This window comes from Fopius arisanus, unplaced genomic scaffold, assembly GCF_000806365.1.
Source record: "Fopius arisanus strain USDA-PBARC FA_bdor unplaced genomic scaffold, ASM80636v1 scaffold00007, whole genome shotgun sequence".
Lineage (NCBI taxonomy): Eukaryota > Metazoa > Arthropoda > Insecta > Hymenoptera > Braconidae > Fopius > Fopius arisanus.
In genome coordinates, this window is record NW_011887746.1 from 312 (window position 1) to 20,362 (window position 20,051).

Below are 20,051 nucleotides of genomic sequence, written 5' to 3' on the forward strand. Positions count from 1 at the left end.
TCCCAAAATCACTTGCACTCAGTCCTGCACTTTGTATTTTCAATGTTCACAGGCGGCACCGGTTTTTTACACTCACTAGGACCCCGATGTTAACGGATTTTCACTACGCGACACGCAACCGACCGTTCCACGCGCTGCCGCCGAACGACTGACTCCCAACTCAAAATGGCGCAGCGTTGGCGACGGCGCCCGAGTGGGGGGTCGTCAGGCGATACTCCGCGCATGCGCACAGAACATCCTGCATGCGCACAGAAGACCGCGGGCAGTCTCAATTCTGAACCTAATAAATAATTCTCTCTTAAAAAAAAACAGTGCAATCACGTAAAATCCAATAGTCAGTGAAAAATAATTGATTGAAGAGAATTTAGCGGGTGGATTTTGGTCTTAACCAAAGAAGATTGACTAAAGTAGAAGCTTAGTTCTGGGGGGGTTTGAATGACCCCAGCGTCGTCGTAGTACTGCACCCCAAGAGAGGGAGGGCGCCTCCCTTTGCATAACCTCAAATTCACTCGATATTATTTGACAGCTTCGATGGACAACTGAATGTTTTTGTTCTTTTAGTTCTCCATGGGGGTGGCACAGAATAATTGTTGATATGGATGGACAACATCTGAATTTATGCCTCGCAAAAGAGGATAATAAGACTTTACTGACACAGGTAAAATGTTATTTCCATTCTGGAATTAACTATTAATCGAATTTTGTTGTCTTTCAGTTTATACATTCCTGCATCAGTGAAATTTGTTGCTCCTCAGGACCTACATATTCTCAATTCTTCAATATTGGCTGGACGGAGGATGAATATAATTATATTCATAAAATACTCTTAGTATTGTTCAATAATCCAGCGGTTCTCCACCTCGACGACACAAAAGTGCGAATGAAAAATACGAAAAAAATGTGTGAAATAAAACGATTCATTACTCAATGTGGGATTTCTATTGGTAGATGCCTGCAGAGTTCTTCCACGTACCTGAAAACGTTCAGGTTATCATCCTGGACTGCCTGAAGATTCGAAGAGATCAATTACTGAAGGCTTTGGCATTCAACCATTCCCAGAAACAGACTGCCACGATGATAGACTTCGACTGGAGATTAAAGGTGTTTTTAATTTTTATTCACTTGTAATTGTAGAAATCTACAGTCATCTTTATAATTATTCCAGCTGGTAATGGGATCGAGTAAAATGTCTTCGTTGAAGGAGCCTCTCCTCCAGCTAGATCTCAGGGTGAAAGAGAAAGATCAGGAGGAAATTTTGGACATCGAGATGAACCGAGAGGAACTAGATGGCTTTATCAAAACACTGGAGGCTGCCAATGTATGATATTAATTAATGCGAACTAATTATTTTCCCTAGATGAATAAAAAAACCATGAGGATAGAGGAAGTGAATGAGTGATGGTCTCAAATCGCCACGATTTTCGGGAAATAAATATAAACCACCATTATACACTTGTTTCACAGTTTATTATAGGATATAGATAAATGTAGAATAGTTACTATCATAACTGCTGATCGAAGATACTGAAGACTGGGTACTTCCACGTCCAAGGTGTCTCGATCCCTCCAAAACTCAAGAGAACGAACGGAGTACAAAAAAAAATGAAAAAATTGATCGGTTCGTGTACCCAGACCCCGAGTCCCTCAATCACCGAAAATGGAATTCTAATCGGAATGGAGACACCCCAGACGGTTGATGGGCGATGGTACACAGACACCTCAGGTCCATCATCATTTTTTTCACCATTTTTCCATATTTTTAATTAAAAAAGTTGTTTCCATCTCGTTGGAGATAATTCCTCAAACGAAATATCGAAAATTTTCATCACTTCTCGTTTCATTTTTTTTCCATTTTCGTTGTAAATATCATTACGGACAATATTTAATTAAACTCCATATAGTTAAGATTTTACTATACACTTTTATCCTCAAAATCCCCCTCCCCTCCTCCTCGCTCCCCTCCATCATCATTCATTTTGAATTAATCATTTTCATTCGTTAAATTAAAATCATTAAAATCAAATGCGAGTGATACCTCATTTATCATTTTTTTTAAAAGAAAAAATTATGAAAAAAAAAAGGAGACTCTAACACTTAGAAATATTTTCCGATGTGAGGCATATACATATATGCGTTATCTAAGCTACGGCCCTTATCAACAAAATTCGTTTGTAGGCAATTATTTGTTAATCATTTTTCTCCTCTCATTTTTTTTTTCTCATGAAGATTCGTATAAACGTAGAAACATCGTAGTAAAAACGTTGAAAAATGTATTATTCATTTAGTTTTTTGTATTTTCGGGGGGATGGTAAATATTGTGCGGGTCTCGTTACTTTAATTTTTATCGATTTTTGACATATTTTTTCACGTTATGTTTAATTAGGCGATAGTTTGTCTTTCCCACTTTTCGGTTTGGATGATTATCATAAAATTACGATAGGCTTTCGTCATTGGGCAAAGTGTCTTTCTTAATGGAGTAGCCCCTCGAACGTCGAATTTACACATACGATTTTTTAACTTCGTTTTTCTTTTCATTCTACGTCTAGATTATATATCACTTACGTCGCTCTTACTGTAATCGTATGTTTTTTTTCTTCTTCTTGTAAAAAGTTTTTGTTTTAGTGTGCGTGTGTTCGCAGTGTGGAAGTGTAAACTCTTTGCAATTACGAATTGAAGGAAATTAATAAATTTGGACGAATCAAGGGGTTGGAAGGGACTTGGTAGGGAAATTGGAGAAGGAGATTTCGTTTGGCGGATAACTTTGGAGGAGTTCAAGAGAAAATATCAATTTTTTTTGTGAAGAACAGAATTTTCAGGAAAACTACTGATATTTTCACGTCAACCCATTGGTTTCAAAGATATTCGCTAAATAATGGGATGGATAATGTTTCGTGGTTTTGTTCTTGGAGATCGGAGGCTGCAGTTTATTTTGTGATTTTCTCTCAAACCATTGGATTTTCGGGAAAAATATCGAGAGACATTGTTCCCTGAATCCAGTAGTTGTTGGAATATTCACGAGATAATGGAAACACTTTCTTACTAATCTCCTTCAACCATCTCTACGTAATTAAAACGTTAAAAACAGAAGTTATTCGATCGAATGTTCATTCCACGAGCACGAAAAAATGATAATTAATGTAGTGTGTCACGTATTGGCTCAGTACCCTTTATCATTTCTTAATCCTCATTTGTCGATAATTGCCCCATCATTCAGTCTCTCGCACATTTTTCATTTCTTACTTACAAAAAAAATCCACACACGCCCTTTTACCGCTCGACCCTTCGTTCATTAATTCATCGGTAATTGATCATTCTTCGTGGCAATTATTGACACCAAGGGTATTTAATGCACACGTATTCACCTGCCTATTTTTATGAGTATTTTCTTTTTTATGAGGTAAATACGATGATTTCAAGCCAATTAAACAGAACACACTTACAATCAGCTCTTTCAATTAATTAATTCTTTCGCCCACGAATCTTATCGCTCGTCTCACTGCTACATTAATAATTTTTTTTATTTCCCATTAGAATTATCTTAATAACAATTAATGACACTTTTAAAATTTCTACATATTTTTTTTTCGTCTTTTCAAATTTGCAGGGATTGATCGCAATCGATGATCAATCGATGTTCGTGTTTTTAATTTCAGTCAATAGTTTGTTGAGATGTTGATTCGTGAAATTAATTCATCGCCTGCGCTACTTTTGTTGCCTATCCATTTTTTTTTTAATTGTTTGAATTCTAGTTAAGATAAAACGCAAAAAGTTCATTCCGATGATTTTCTTCAGTGTAAAATTATCTCGGCACAATCGAGATAATTGAGTCAATCGACAATGTGGCAAATGAACTTCCTACGTTCTAAAACTTCACTTGTGGATTGATAAAAAAATTATTTGTTATTAAACTGATAATTTTGGAAAAAAAATCTCTCTACCACCCCTGCCTGTCGAATTGTACAATTAATAGGCCCTACAAATTTTGAAATAAAATTTGTTTTTTCCTTTCCTTTAAATTAAAAAACGAACGAATTGGTTCTCATGCCCTTGGTCGATGTTGAACAACATCAGTCGTTATTTATGGGTTCGTTGGTGTTTTCTTGTTTTTGCTGTTGCTGCTCATTAACGAAAAAAAAATTGTTATTCAGTTTAGTTTGCAGGAATGGTCCAAATATACATATCTATATAATATACTTTTTTTTTGGCTTTAACGAGAAAAAAAAAGTTTCTTCTTCCCAAAATACAAATTCGTTTAGCGGCGCTTATTCGTTCAGAGTGTTTTGGTGATTCATGTCGGCAATTATTTCCTGTGGAAGACAATTGATACCAATTAGTCATTGATTAAAGAGTTGAGTTAATAGTTGATACACAGTTTGGTTAAAATTGTGAGGATGGTTTTTTATAATTAAACTCACATTTGTATTGACACTTTCAATGGTCTCGTTCACTGCCGCTGCGACTGCCTTCTCATTGATGTCGATTTCCTCAATCGCCTGAAACCAAAGGAAATTTATTTTAGTTAAAAAGTTCGTGATGAATAATTGCAAAAAGAGATGGCATTGATATCGTAATTGTTATCAGATGGCCCCTCGCTCTGTAGTCTTCTTGGGCTAAATTAAATTTTATTTTAGTCTCGAGGACCTGCTGTCGCTCGGCGAGTCACAGGTCTTATGGCGATCATCATTTTAATATTTTTAATCAGTGCGAAATGAGGTAAAAATAAACTATCGATTGATAAGAACTCACTTTGGTGACTGATGCAACATCCTCGGTGATGACGGGTGCTGCAGGTACAGAAACCTCAATTGGAACAGATGGTGGAAGGCTCTTGGGTGCCTCTTCAATCTTTTCTGTCGTCACCTCGTTGATCTTCTCGACTGGTGCCTCTGGCTCGGCTATGCTCTGCTCAAACACAAAACTCTTATTACTCCTCTCGTTCCATCAACAAAAACAACACTAAAGTTTAATCTCTAAATTTGCTGCTCCCTGCATGCCAAGACGTAAGCAGCCCAACACATATTGCTCATTGTCCTTTAAATTGTTAATTTCTATGTACATGGTATGTGATTCCCACAAGGCACATGCTGACGATTGCAGAATGCTATTATTACAATTTAGAGGATGCAAACACAGGGAATCAGCATTTCATTCATTTAGGAGAGATTCAAGTGCTTATGGTATTAATTGTTGTTAGAATTTATAATATCAGTATAGATTGAAAGATTTCCGGAAATTATTTCATTTTTTTAATTTTTTCAAATTTATTTTCTATTCCCTGTCTGTTTTTAAAATACTCTAACAATTTTATTCATTAAATCTTTATAAATTGAGAATTGCAAACAGACTTTCGATAATAATGAATTGTTTGACGTTCAAGTGGTTTTTCAAGATCTAGAATAATTTTGAAAATTTCATAATCATCCTCTTCCCCTAGGCACTTGAACCTCTCCTTCCCAAAACACATAATAACTCGTCTATCAGTGAGCACCCTATCTACACGAACTAAAAACTGTTAATACAGGTGAAGAAAACCTCGAGGTAAAACAACACAAGGTACTAGGAGAAGGATCACCCCCAGGAGTCCCCCCGTCTGCCCAATAGGACAAAAACCCGGATGGGGAAGTCGAGGCCCCCTTGATCCTCGGAGGAAGTCCCCCCCTCCCAAAAAAGGGCTGGAATTCCCCCTCAAAAGCCCACGAGAGAGCCCCAACAGTCCATCCCCCCAGAACCCAACGGACATGTTGGAGATTCAGAAATTGGGGTCCACCCCAGAGTGACCCCAAAAATTGTCAGACTACCACAGAGTACAGCAGTTCTTATCAGAGCTTACGATGCCAGAAATCATCATAACAAAATTCTCATGTTTTTTTTTAATTGCTGCCTCCAACACATGCCAGGATAATTTCTCCATTAACTAATCACCTGGTCTTTCTTCACGATGTCTGCGTAATTTAATGGACACTGCATCTTATCCCCGTTGCTATCAGCGAGTCTATCCTCCTTATCAACGACATTGTTATGATAAGAATTGATGTTATTAACTGTTTCTGTTCTAACATCGTTAATGCTGTTATCGTTAACATTTGAGGACTCATTTTTGGGTGGTGGGAGTGATGAGGGGCTGGGACTTCGTGGGGGTGTGAGGATCTCGTGTTTATTGCCAGAATTATCGTCAACTGGTGGTGGTAAATCATCGATATCCTGGGGATCAATAGCTTGTGGCTTGTCTTTGTCAGTCGATGAGATGTCGTTTTCAGGGCCTGGCACTTGAGTTTCGGTGACATTGTCGAGGCTATCTGCCACCTGGGGCACAGCAGAGCAGTCAATTATCGAGGATAGAGGAGGAGTGTCTGATATCTGGGAGGACATGAAGTTCAAGAGGTCTGAGGAGGCCTTGGGCACTGGAATGGGTGAATCTGGAAGGGGTGGAGGGATTTCTTCTTTTGGTTCTGTGTCCTCGACAATCTCGATGTCAGAGGGTGGTGCTGGGGGTAGGACCAATACGTCGGTTTCTTCGATCACTTTGGTCTCTACCTCCTCCACAGGGATGCTCTCCTCGACTTTGGTGACTTCTTTGATCGTTATCTCTTCGATTAGATTGGGCTCTGGCTCTGGCAGAAGTTCTTCTGGGATTTCTGACTTTTCTAGGACTTCTGGGACTTCCGGAACTTTCGGGACTTCTGAGACCTCTGGAACTATTTTTTCTACATTGTGCTCTGCCTCTGGGAGATGTTCCTTTGGACTTTCTGGAGCTGCCGAAATTTCGTCTGGGGCTGGCAACACTTGAGGAGCTACTGAAATTTCTTCTTGAGCCACCGAAATTTCTTCGGGAGCAGCAGAAATAATTTCTACAGCTGCAGAAATTTCCTCTGGCGGTGTAGAAACTCTTTGAAGAGGTGCCACTGGCACTGGGCCCTCCTCAGACATCACCACAAGCTCTTTATCATCCTCTATCGATGATTTATGACTCTCTGATTGATTAAATTGTTCTTTAACGACATTTTCATCATTTATTTGAGAAGCGTCGTTACTCTCACACTGTGACTGCACCAGTGAGACAGCTGGCAATTTGAGGGCCTCAGCAAGCTGATTAGCATGGGCAGCTGATTGGTGGGCTTGCTGTAGGGGCGATGGGTCAATGGGTGTCGGGGGTGGACTCGATGGAAGGTGGGACGGGAAGTCCTCACTGGTTTTCCTCTCAATGATAGACGCTGTTACGATTGGCTGGGACTTGGATGTGACTTCTACCATTGGCTCTACTATTGCGGCCTGCACTTGACTGACCTCAGTTTTTTTCTCCACTTTATCATCGTCTTTGGGTGCCTCAAGCGGGGTGGGAGTGGGGGCAGGAGTGGAGGATGCCTCATTCTTATCGTCGGTAGCTGCTGCTGGGGTTGCTTGCTCACTATCCTCGGCAGCTGCTGGCAATGGCTCTGTTGGACTTGCTGGTGTCGATTTCTCTTCTGCTGGGCTTGTCTCCGCCTCCTCACCTCCCTGCAAATACAATCTCCAGGTTAACATCGGTATCGCTGACTAGGAAAAATTCCCATCGAACATTTTTCTACACTTTCAAGATGTACCATATTATAAGATTATAAAATGATTGGTCAATTGAAATTTTTTAATGCCACAATTTTTTTTTTCGCGGGTAACTGAAATAAATGAATTTTATTACGCCAATCTAATGCTGGATTTATTCATCTATTTTACTATCTTTCATTACTGTCGAGTGCATTTCCGTGCAAATGTTTCAGTGTCTCCGTTCCGTCTCGTTCGGCGAGCAACAACAAGCCTATTTCCGTTTTACCAACGCCAATACCACCCCAGGGTACATATTGGCGATGCGTTAAAAGAAAAAAAAAATATATATATATATATATATATAGTGATGCCCATCGGTGCGTGATGCCGAGATAAAATAAAATAAAATGTGTGCAAGCGTGTCACCTGTGGTGGGCCACGCTCACTCTTCCATAAAATCGTAGAGTGCACTCTCTCGAAGAGATACAGACGTACTGAAACGTACTGAAACGTACTGACGTACAGTCTTTTGCACTTTTTCGTGCAGAAATAGTTGAGACTGCACTGGAAAAATCCACCACAGATGAATATTTCGTTGCTCTTTAACGGAAAGTAATTGACAGAATTGGGGCATTAATTTTCGATAATTAACCGTCAATTTTAATCACCAGTTTGTCGGGAACTTTCTCTGGCTGTATCGATGTTTAGATGAGCATAAGAAATGCCATAGAACACCGGCGTGAGTTTCTTTCGGTTATTTTTAGACTAGACGGAGCCATACATGTCCAACGGAAAACGTCATAAAATTCCGGTCATAAGCAACATCAAAATGAATTTGTTATATAATTAGTACAAGATCTACAGATTAATTATACAATTGTGAAACACTCCATGCGTCAAATTTTCTTGAATCCCTCAATTACGTCGACTATTACCTTCCCGGCCAGTGCAAAAAAAACCCCTGCTATGCATTCTCCCCCACCCCCTGGATTAATCAATTAAAAATCGTTAAAGACCGCCGGGAGATAATTACGCCATTAAAACAAAGAGGATTACCCCTCAGGGATTAACGGATAATAGCAATTACTCCAAAAAAATCAAACCAGAGAAAAAACAAAGACTGCAAACTCACACGCAACTTTTATAAAATTTTCCAATTGATATTAATCAATGGAAGGGAAAAAATTAGAGCAATCAGGTAGCACAAGTGGTCTCCCAGAGGATTCCATTTCCCCACGCAAAACCTGAAGCATGCCAAAGTATGAACCCATTACCGTTCGTGATTCATCAGCAGAATCATCAACCTCATCCCCGTAAAACCCAAGAAGGGGTATAGCGGCTAGAACGCGTCTTGCACCGTTCATAAAAATACGGTAAACACCACTGGTAACCGTTCGGCTCACCTTCACCACTGTTTCCATCCTGTTGTTTAAAGAACCCTCGAATAGTCTCGAAATAATCAAAATAAAGTGATAAAAAACTAAAGATATAAACGAAAAAAAAATGCTGATCTATTTCTCAGAGAGCACTTGCTTTATCGAATGCCTCTCGATGACTCGCAGTCTCTCGGGCGGTGCCTGAGGTTTATATAGACCTGCCCCCAGGATCGTCCCACGACGTAGAAACCGACGGGACATGGACTCACTACCTAAATCTCAATCGTAGGTGGTTGTTACACTCATAATTCAATTACTCGTACTCTAATTCTAGGTGAGAGGTGTCACTTCCGGGAGGTACGCCTTCATTGCCAAGAATTTCAGGGGTTGATGGAAACCCTCTGTGGGGGAGGGCAATGGGTTAAATTGTAATTAGCGACTGGAGCAAAAGAGTTGGAGAGAAATTAAAAGAGAGGCAAATCGTGGAAGAGGACGAATCGCTCGTTAATTTGGGGATACCTCGGTAGAGATAGGTCTGAGGGAGAAGTTCGAAGGAACTTTTTAGTGGGGAATTTTACGAGCTACAAAAAATGTCTGTTCACTATTTTTGCTAGCTCTCTTCCTTGAAGAGATACAACGCCGTAATTCTGGTGGTAAAGTGGCAAAACGTCGCAAGTTACTGCAGCACTTCAGGGTTTTTTCTTCAGATGTAACTCTGAAACTGAAAGAGACAGCGAATTTTTTGTAAAGATCTTTTTTGCAGTTCATAATTAGCTCTACAAAAAAGATCTTGACGAAAATTTCGCTGAATCGTTTAATTTCGGAGATATTTCAATTTATTCAAGACAGTTTAACCACTTCACAGCCAAATTCGTGGATACTTCATCTAATCTGCTTCCTCCCTCCAGAAATAAAGATCGGAGAGCAAGAGAAATGAAAAAGAAGATAGAAAGAAGAGAGAGAAAAAAAATCTGCAAACCACATGATCTATTCTTGGACACCGGTGACGCTGTTCCTTGGTATTAGTTACCCCGGCGCGTGCTCCACGATCAGAATGCCGACGACGCAATTGTCGTCTCCGCTCCAATGGGTTTTTGATGGAAATAAAAAGAAACTATCGAATTGATTAAAAACAAGAGGTGAACACCAGTGGAAAACGCAAAATGAGATATTCGAGATGATGTGTGAAGGTGTTGTGTGACGGACATTCAGTTGCGTCAGGGACAAGGAACTTGTTAGAGCCTTGGGGTATAGCTTTACGGTAACGAAAGCACCGGGTTTTGATGTCGGTTTGACTGATTTTTCACCGGGTGAGTGTTGGTGACCTTCGTCAGAGGAATTTTCTGGGGTCTGGGGATTTTCTGAAGTGCTTGGAGGGCCTGGGGAAACCACCGCTGGAGGCGGTACCAGTGGTATTAAATCTGCGTCGGTACCACCAGAGAATTTTACCGGCTGACGCTTACATTAGCGATTCCACGGGTATCTCCCTGCGCTGATAAAAAAAAAAATTAGGTATAAAATTTGAAACTAGCACGAGTAATTTTTTTTTTCATCGTTCTCCAGAATTTTAGACTCAACATCAACGAAATATTCATCCCTCCGGGTCTTTCCCTTAAAGAACAACTTCCCGATGTAAAAATCCCCCGAGGCGTATTTTCATAACCGAGAAATCAACGGATGAATAAAAAAACCCCTGAAAAATCCACGAGAGCTATCTCGAACAAAGCCGAAGAGCCGTTTCTCGGTCACTGAGCTTTTGCCATCAGAATTCACTGGGATGAGGTACATATCCACAAAGAGAAGAGAATTCCGGTGGAAAAAATGTGTACCGAGGTACCACGAAGGAGAGAAAAAGAATAGTTGAAAAAAGTGGGTTAAAAAAAAATAGTGAGTCATTGGCCCGATGGAGTTTCCCGAGAATGTCCGGAGTACAATAGCCCCCGAAGGGTTTATTCCCAGTGTTAATATTCCACCCGTTTCCACCAACACTCGGCCATTACCTCGCCCGTATCGAGTTTCCACTCTTCTTTTTTATCAACTATTTACCCTCGAACGTCGATTGGCTTATATCAGGGCTCTGGCAATGATCCAAGTCTAGAATCATCACAGATCTTTGTCTCTAGTTCAAGTACCCTCAGCAGAACTAATCATCATCTTTTCATTGCCCCCAGTCAAACAATAATCCTCAACCAGATGCAGTGTTCAATGATTTTCTCCAGCATCCACTCCAAAAGTAACAATAATAATTCTACTTAATTAAAGATGTCCAATTAGTGGAGAATTCAATTATTAAATTTGGCAATTGAATGGAGAGAGGTGTCGACAATTTATTATTGATATTCAGTCAGTTATTATTTTTGGAATATTAATCATTTATGGATCAATATCCAATTATTTGAGAAACGTTCTGATAGAAAATAGTTGATAAAAACTGTGCGAGTGAAACTCGAATAACATTTCGACTTGAACTGTGGCGATCGATCAAATTGAATCAAATTGAATCAAATTGATTGTTCCCTGAATTATCTTCCTTCCGATTCAATAATAGCAAGAATAATAAAAATAAAATAAAGTAATGATAATAATGCCCAGTAATATCAAGGCGAGTCTCCTCATGGTGTAAACTAGTAGCGAAAAATTTTACAAGTGTAACTATCGAACAACATTCATCATTCGAAATCAATGAAAACAATTCGTCCTACAAAGAAACCAATCCCATGACGCAACCTCATAAAATCCATAGCGTGTACAATTTGCCAAATAAAAGAGGGGGGATAGTTGATTTTCACGAAATGCGAAAAGTCCCGCGAGTCTGACGGTTGCCATGGAAACCGAGCTGGTGCGTACCCCGGCATTTCTGCTTCTCGCTCGATACTAGACGACGCCCAAATCCGCCAGGGCTGCCACGTATCGGGATTCTCCGCAATTTCACCCCCATTTATTTTTCCCTTAACTACCCCCCTTTCTTCCACCCACCCCTCCACCCTGAATTTGCCTCTTTATGTACCCACCTTATTCCATAACACACCCCCGAACACAAGACCATATCAGTCGAGTTACCAGAACACTCTGAACGAATTGTTGAGCAAATTGAAAGCATCCCATTCAATCCGAAATTATAATTTTTTATTACTCGGTAAAATAATTGCGGCGAAATTTAACTTTTTTGTCAGGTTTTAGTGAAAATTACCATTTTTTTTGTTTTCTAACAAATTGGTGGTCGGATTTATCGAAAAATAGTTTTTGCATTTTACTATTACTTTGTGACTCACAAAGTTTTGTGAATGTGAAGTAATTTTCTTGAATAATAATAATTATTATTATTATTTAGTGTTAATCATAATTGATTTGTTGAGTCATGGAATAATGACAAAAACTTAAATAAAATAAAATAAATATTATCTTTTATAATGAATCGACAATTTTGGCTAGAAGAGGGCAATATCCTTAGGGTAATAGTAAAATCATGAAATGGCAAAAATTGTTATCACTGGGACGAGAGGATAAAATTCTCGGTTGGAGCCAAATATTTGAGTCCAGACAACTGGTGTGGGCTCATTCAAAAGTAGAATTTCTTTTTACGACTTTCAAAGTGTGAAGAGTTTCTTCCAGGGCATTGTCAATACAAACTTGTGAAAAAAAAATGGTTACGGGTTTAGAGAGGTGATTGTTATCTATTCCTTTGACAGAAGTCGGGGAAAGTTCACTGGACTTCAAACGGATTTTTCTAGTCTATTGTACACCCCGTGGAGAAGGAGAACATGATGGAAAGAGGTGAAAACTTTTTGTGGATAACTCCAAGGGCAATGAAAAAAAATTCCCATAAATATGACCTCCACTTTTTGGCCAGAAGTTAGGTAATTTCCTGGAATATTCAAACAGCCGAAACGAAAGCCAGTGGACACATCTCCATGACTGCATCACGAGTATCCGAGATTTTAGAAAGCAAATACCAGTGGATTATACACTGGCCAGGGTCCGACAGCACCTGCCGATTTCCCATGGTCATCGTCCACATGTCCACATGCAAAAAAAGAACTTGAAAAAAAAAAAAAAGGTTGGGATAACAACTGGCTTTTAAATACATCTGCACACCTTGCAGTGAAACTCTCGACGAACCAGTTCCTCATCTCGCCTATAATAATACTATAATATTCCTCATCAGGCCAAAGGTGCAACATCTGTCATGTTGACACATTGAGAAAATAATTGATCACTGGTCATTTGAAAAATCACTGAAAATCGCTCAGAGAAGAATTTTTCAACCCTCGCTGTCTCGCGAAATCCCCCGATGAAGCAGAATCTCACAAAAGCCAGAGGTGTCTCGTGCTATTTTCCCACCCATCCACCCCTTTAGCGGTGTAAATTTGCGAGAGAAGGGAGATGAGAGGACTGGGTGTGGCGGAAACAATGTGACATTCATCGAGGCGCGAAGATATCACCACCCGAGGGGTGAATCTCTCCATCGATCTTCAACCCTTAAACTCTGACATCTCGTTTCTTTTTTTTGTCAGCTAAAAAGTTGGCAACAAAAGAGGGGCGAGAGAGAGAGAGAGAGAGAGAGAGAGAGAGAGAGAGAGAGAAGAAAATTTTCTTCAAAAATGAATCTCCCTGTCACGAGAACAGATCTAGACCGAAATAAAATAAATAAAAAATCCCATGAGAAAGATCCAGCTAGCCATCAGTCACCCTGAATCCCGACTCAACTCGTCCAAGTCCCATAACTCCTAATATGAATCGTGGAAATTCCACCGACAAAAAGTGCACGTGCTCATTACCCGTGCACTGACCCAGTCTTCAACCTGACATGATTGATAGCTCAATCTGTGTCTTTCATCATTTACAACAATTCACCGTTACAACCTCTTCCCTTGGAAAATTAATGGAATGAGAGGGGAAACGAGAGAATAGGGAATATAATATTTCATTAATGAAATTTTTTTTTACTCGAGAAAAGGGGTGACGTTGACCAACTGGAATGGAATAACTGAGTGGATAAGTATCCGGGAAGTTTGGGCCGCTGAACCGGGACCAATGAGGGATAGGGTGCCACCAATGGCCCTCACCTTCCCATTCGATTAACACATTGTATAATTAGTAATTCTTGATGGATAAATAGGGGCCAGTCTGTCGAGTCTGATGCCCATTCATCGGGAATTACACTCGAATGATTTATAATTGTCTGAATTGCCTTTAAGGAGTTATTGCCGATATCTACTCATTTTTTTCTTTTTTTTCTTTTTTGTAAATCTTTGGGAGGGCCTGGATCAAATTAATGTGAAAGAATATAATTTTATAATTTTTTGTTCGCCGGAAAAATCTTAAAAATGTGAAGTCTTGTGTAAAGGGTGTAGAACATTTTTAATTCCACTTGATTGTCAAAACCTGTCCACCTCAAGCGAATTTCCATCAACTCCTCCAGAACTACTGCCCCTCAACAGGAAATAAAATCAGCAGACAACTGTGTGTGGGTCGTCCTTGTATTTTCTTTTTTCACCCAGAAAATACGCGTGGTACAGAAACTGGGAGTGGTTCCATTGGGTTTTATTTATCCACAAGATTCCCTTGAATTTATTCTCCATCGATCGATCGTTACTTACTCCTTTATCCACTCATTGCAGATCCTATCACCTTCCTTGCGTGATTTTTACCCCTTTAAAATTTTTTTTTAATTCAAGCGTTGAAGAATCCTGTCTTTCTCCAAACCACAACCAGTTACTCTTAGCCCACGCGTCAGAGTTACGATTGACTCTGGAGCGATTTATTCTTCATCATAAATCATCCCGAGTGAAGTATAAAGTTCATTCGAGATAGTTCATGATTTTACGATTGAATTGGTGACCGACGATTCCAACTCCATGAAAAAATCCCTATACTCTAATTCTAATTCGTAGGACTGAAATTTCTCGCTCCGCTCTTTTCTTAAATAACTCCAGATACCTGGAGATATTTGGTGGAATTCTGGAATGCATTTTGTAAAAATTCGTACAGCTTGAGTGACATTTTATGGAGTTGGAGCCCTCGAAAAACCTTGACGAGAGATGAATCCCCAATTCTCAACTTCTCCCTCGGTAGAAAAAATATTAATTATCCTAAACAACTCGAATAATTCAGAGCCCACGCCCAGTTGTCCTGTCTCCCCGTGCCTCATCCTGAGACAGTAGTTCCTGAGAAGCAGATGTAGATTCACTTGTGGTACACCACGAGTAGTTTCGAAGGTTGATTTTGAGGCGAGGCAGACAACGTAGGTAAAAGAGGATCGATGTTACGAGTTGAGGATAATTCAGGAGAGCCGGTTTCCACCGAGGGGGAGGGCAGGAGGCCAGAAGGATGAGTCATGGATGGGGACTCGTTTTATCCCCACCTCCTGTGGCTTTTTTTTTCTCATTGTTTTGCCCTTCGTTTGGCTACACATACAGACACCCCTGCTCTCGTTTGAATCCTCTTGATGCTCTCTTCTTTTCCTTTTCAAAGGGTTTTTTTTTCTCTCTCTCTCCCTCTCTGGAGGTATGGAGGACGCCTGATCTCTCAGATCTCATGGCTTATTCAGAATGAGGAAGAGAGCGGATCAAGGCCGCACCAGATATCCAAGTGGGATGCCCGGGGGTTATCAAATTATCGTGTGGAAGGAGAAATCAGGAAAGAAAATTTTGGGAATCATAAATTGAACAAGTCTGAGATGAAGTTATTGGGTTTTTAGGTGTGTCTGGATAGTTTTCAGACAAGATTTTTTTTCAAAGAGAATTCTGACTGATTAGTAATTGACGGCTTTCTGTGGTAAAAACTTCAATTGCAAAAAAATTTCAATGATTCTATCAATCATTTTATAAATCCTTCGTGAAGCGGACTGAAAGTTCTTTCAAGTTCTTTCATCTCCTTAAGAGTTCGACACGCCAATAAATTCAATACACCCCCAAAAATAATTCCCACAAAATAATAATTAGCTTCTAGTTATTCACTTACCTCAGCAAGTGGCTCCTCTTTGCTGACATCACCATTTTTGGGTGCGTCCTCACGAACTGGCTTGGTCTTGTCCTTTCTCCCAAAACTTATCGTCCTGAAGGACCACTTCTTTTTTGTCTGCAAAGAAATATTAAAAATGTAAATTTCATTTTAACGGAATAATAATAACGACGAGGAGTGAAGAAAAAAAAAATGAGGTAAATGCTTTGCGGTGAGATAAGTCGTAGGGGCCAGAATTATCTCCAGGTAAATAATACCCCTCTCACCTTTTCCTTCTTTTTGGATTCCTTTGTATCTGGTGATGTTGCAGAGGTGGGACTGGCTGGTGTGCCTTCAGTTGGTGTCGTTGCATCACCACCTTCGGTCGGTGTTTCACCCGGCGTTTCCGCCTTCGTCTCCTCTACCTTTTCCTCCTCATCCTCCTGAAAATCACACAGAGAACAAGTTCATTCACCTCTCATCACAATCCCCAATTATTCGTCAATCGTCGTAATTCCCATTATAAAAACATCAATGAAAAACAACAACTGACCGCTCCTATAGCCAAACTCGCTTTATTTGCAACTCTCTAATAATATTTCCAGTTCTATAAAAATAATTAAAACTTAAAATTGAATAAATTGAATTGAAAAAAAACGAGGGATGAGTGGACTCTTCTCCTTGGCATTCTTGGTACGATTGACCCCAACAAATTCCACTCCAATTAACTTTAGGATTACGTGAGGGTGAGATTAATATCGTTGTTGCAATGATTGTGGATATGACAAAAATATAATGTGAAATTTTCAGCTCGTTTCAATTTTACTGGAGACAAAAAACCGGTGATGCATCGGTTTCAGTCTCGAATGTCCATTCCCCAGATAGAAATCCAAACTGAATCACATCCTTTCATTCTCATCCCCAGCAAAAAAAAATGAGAAGAGAATGACTCAAGTCATTTACTCATGACGAATGTCAGATTAAACCGTGACAGCGACGGGAAATTCGATGCGGACTGTGGCGAGTTGAGTATAACACGCTCAAATGTACTGATAGCTGTTTGAATATATCGTTATTCACTTACCACGATTTTTTTTCAATGTCCATGACCTTCTGGTAATTTTCAACAGACAAACGAGTTGAGGAAAAAATGAAAATGAAATCGATTCAGCATCCGGCATTTAGCGGGGCCGAGGGCTGACACGCGATGTTGGATGTTGCAAAAAAAGAAAAAAAAATAAAGGATTTAAAAAAAATCGAAAAATTGAACCTTCACGCGTGCCCCTCTCAACCCCTCGTGGAGATTGCAGTTGGTGCGTGCAGATAATCAGAGCTGAAGTGCAGGCATCAAAGGCTTTTTCCTCAATGAAATTATTTGAAAGGAAGGAAATTATTCAGGAATATGAAAAATATTGGATTTGTCATGATAAATTATCGAAAATGGAAATTTTCTTGGGGTTCGACCGAGTGGAATTCACAAGACACGCCTTATTTTAATTGACTCCAACTCAAGCAAATTGATCTCTCTTGTTTAAAAACCACACATAATGCGTGATTCATCGTTCAAGCACGAAACACTTGCGTTTATATTCGTCTTCCGTTTCCTAACAACGTATCACAGCCTATCACATACCAAGAATAATTATTCCCTCGGTCATTTCATTCTCCACCTCATCTCAACGCTGATTCTCAGGAACCCGGCACCTGACCAGCATCACTGAATAATTCTCAGATAAACAATCATTGGTGAACAAAAATTAATTCCCATTCTTTGGAATTTTCAAGTGAGAATCGAGAGAAATCCCACCCTGACACCTGGAATTTCAGGTATCGACGATTTCTGTTTCATTTTATTGTGATTTCTTTAGTTTTTTCTTTAGGTTCGTAAAATCCAAGATATTTATGACTGTTGTGGTTGACTTGTCCAAGTCGTACGACCTGCATAGCAGCATCAAGGTCAAGTACAAAAAAAAAATGCAAAGCCACGTGTTAGGGGCACACCTGGTGCTACGACTTCAATATCTTCTTCAGTGGGCAGATACCCGGAGTGAAATAACTTTGACAGGTGATGAACACGAAAAGTCAAGACATGTGGCGGGTTAACTTACAGATTTGTGAGTTTAAAAATAAAAACCCTGAAATTCCACTGAAGAATTGTTGTTAATTAAGTAATTAACAAAGAAGGATAAAAACTGTGAACTAATAACAGAGGCACATAAAATTTCCATAGAAATACCACCTGTTTTTTAATTTTTTTTATCACTCAATTAAGATTTGCTTCAGAATCCTATTAATCTGGGAGTGAGTTTAACCGAATGATTTTAACAATATTTCAAGGAAATACCAGCGGCTGTAGAACCCCTGTCGAAATAATTTCCATTTTCGCCAGTCACTGGGTACCCGAAAATACCTGTGTGGTGTCAACCGATCGTAATCAATAGAACTCAAACCCGAGGATTAAAATACCAGTGGAGTATCTCATAAATACCTCCAGTTAATCCACACTCTTGCGTCAACAATTGGAACAATGGAAATCCTACACCCAGTCATTCCCTCTCTCTCATATTCCAAGGAAGCCCATTGTAACCGTAAATGTTATGCATGTAATTCATCGGAACTCGCTAATGACGATAATAAACCTTAAAAAACGACTCGCTCCATTGCACGCATAAAAATTCCATTGCCACTGCAGAAATGGCTGATGATTTTAAATTAATGCTCACGGCTCGAGAATAATTGAGATAGCATTGAGACTGATAAGAAAGCCATTGATAATGAACCGATAATTATTGAAAAATCTTGAGAAAAACTCGATTAAATTCCCAATGAAATTTCTTGGAAACTTTCCTGGAGTCCAGAGCACCGCGCTCCAGCATCCTAGAGTCTGGAGTCTAGGACCTAGACAACCCTAAAAAAATCTAAAAAAACCTCTTACCTTTGTCTCCTTCTTCTCCTCCTTCTCCGTATTGGCGTCCTTGTCCTTAACATCTTTGTCCTCACTGGCCTCTGTGTGTGCACCTACGCCATTGGTAGTTGGCTTGACATCGGCCTCTTCGATCCTCTCAAGTTTGCCATCACCAACTGGTGCAGCATCACCACCCTCAGCAGGCAAACCCTCCTTCTTGGGTGTTGTTGTAACATCCATGGACCTTTTGCTGTGTCGCGCTCCCATCTTTATTTATCGTATATTTTATTTTATTTAAAAAATCAACCAACTTCAATTCACCTGCAACAAGAAACAAATCATTGTTTTAACATTAATTTATGATACTCATGATTAATTTCGTTAAACAAATTGAATTTTTGTAAAAATACGGTGACGAAGCGTGAAATCGGTCATTAGTTAATGAAAAGATTTGATTTAAAAAAAAGGCAATTTTTTTTTAAAAGGGGCCATAGCCCCTGGGATTGGGGTGATTTTTTTTTCTTCACATTTTTGTAAAAACTGGAAAAATACAAAAAATTTGAAAACAGCTCTCGTTGGAGTGAAAAAAAAAATCACAAAACAGTATTCTCCAGAAGGACAATACAAAGAATCCCTTCACCCACAATTTTCCTTCGCGTTAACTCGATTTTTTTTGTTTGAAATAATAATTCTCAGGAATTCAGGTAATTAGAGAGTGGTAAGAGGGCGTTTTTTCCTGAAAAAATGGGCATTTCTCCGGTTTGAGCTAATAGGTTCACACGTTGGAGCAAGAACAATTGTTGGCACTGAGTGCTTACGAGCGTTGACTAACGGTAAGTTCAATTTCACAGAGATTTAATAAACGGCATGAGTAAAGAGGGGGAAGGTATTGTTGAAAAACGGGGCACGCGACGTACAACAAAGGGGAACAATTTTAATTTTAGAAGTGGCATGAGGGAGGCATTGGAGTACACTGCAATGAGTATTTACGCGGTTATGCTACCCCCACTTGTTCAGTACCATCTGCCTGACAGGAGCAACGAGATGTTTTAATTCTGCAATTCGTTTTCATTATAATTACATCGCCAAGCGCGAGGAATTTTCGCGATTTTCCTGGATGCCCACCATTTTCCTGGCCATAAATTGCCGACGTCCCCCGACGGGTTAGTCTCACCAAAATAGCCAAGACCCTTTCAAATATTTGAAATTGGAACCAGTTCATCCCTTGTATGCCCAAGGATAGTCCCCCCCCCGATTAAAAACTATTGACACAGCAGTAGGTCAATGAAATAAAATAGTAAAACCAC

General features: G+C 39.6%; 2 protein-coding genes across 4 annotated transcripts in view; one reads left to right on the forward strand and one right to left on the reverse strand.

The window, feature by feature from the left end:
• The first annotated feature begins 486 nt into the window (after positions 1–486).
• On the forward strand, positions 487–1,453 carry LOC105273758 (COMM domain-containing protein 8-like). Its single transcript, XM_011316364.1, has 4 exons — positions 487–658; positions 716–874; positions 949–1,101; positions 1,166–1,453. The coding sequence occupies exons 1-4, from the start codon at positions 596–598 to the stop codon at positions 1,322–1,324; spliced, it is 534 nt and encodes a 177-aa protein (XP_011314666.1). The 5' UTR covers positions 487–595; the 3' UTR covers positions 1,325–1,453.
• Positions 1,454–2,207: 754 nt separating this feature from the next.
• The window catches only part of LOC105273759 (A kinase anchor protein 200), a 39,123-nt gene continuing 21,279 nt past the window's right edge, over positions 2,208–20,051 (reverse strand). For 2 of the 3 annotated variants that reach the window (XM_011316366.1, XM_011316365.1), the window contains exons 2-9: positions 18,775–19,065; positions 16,127–16,282; positions 15,861–15,977; positions 7,285–7,494; positions 5,923–6,000; positions 4,747–4,902; positions 4,416–4,493; positions 2,208–4,307 (exon numbers count right to left, since the gene is read on the reverse strand). In XM_011316366.1, coding sequence (XP_011314668.1) covers positions 4,263–4,307; positions 4,416–4,493; positions 4,747–4,902; positions 5,923–6,000; positions 7,285–7,494; positions 15,861–15,977; positions 16,127–16,282; positions 18,775–19,011 — 1,077 coding nt within the window. In that variant the 5' untranslated portion in view covers positions 19,012–19,065 and the 3' untranslated portion in view covers positions 2,208–4,262. The remainder of the gene's footprint in view (positions 4,308–4,415; positions 4,494–4,746; positions 4,903–5,922; positions 6,001–7,284; positions 7,495–15,860; positions 15,978–16,126; positions 16,283–18,774; positions 19,066–20,051) is intronic. The other variant, XM_011316368.1, reaches the window with a different exon arrangement.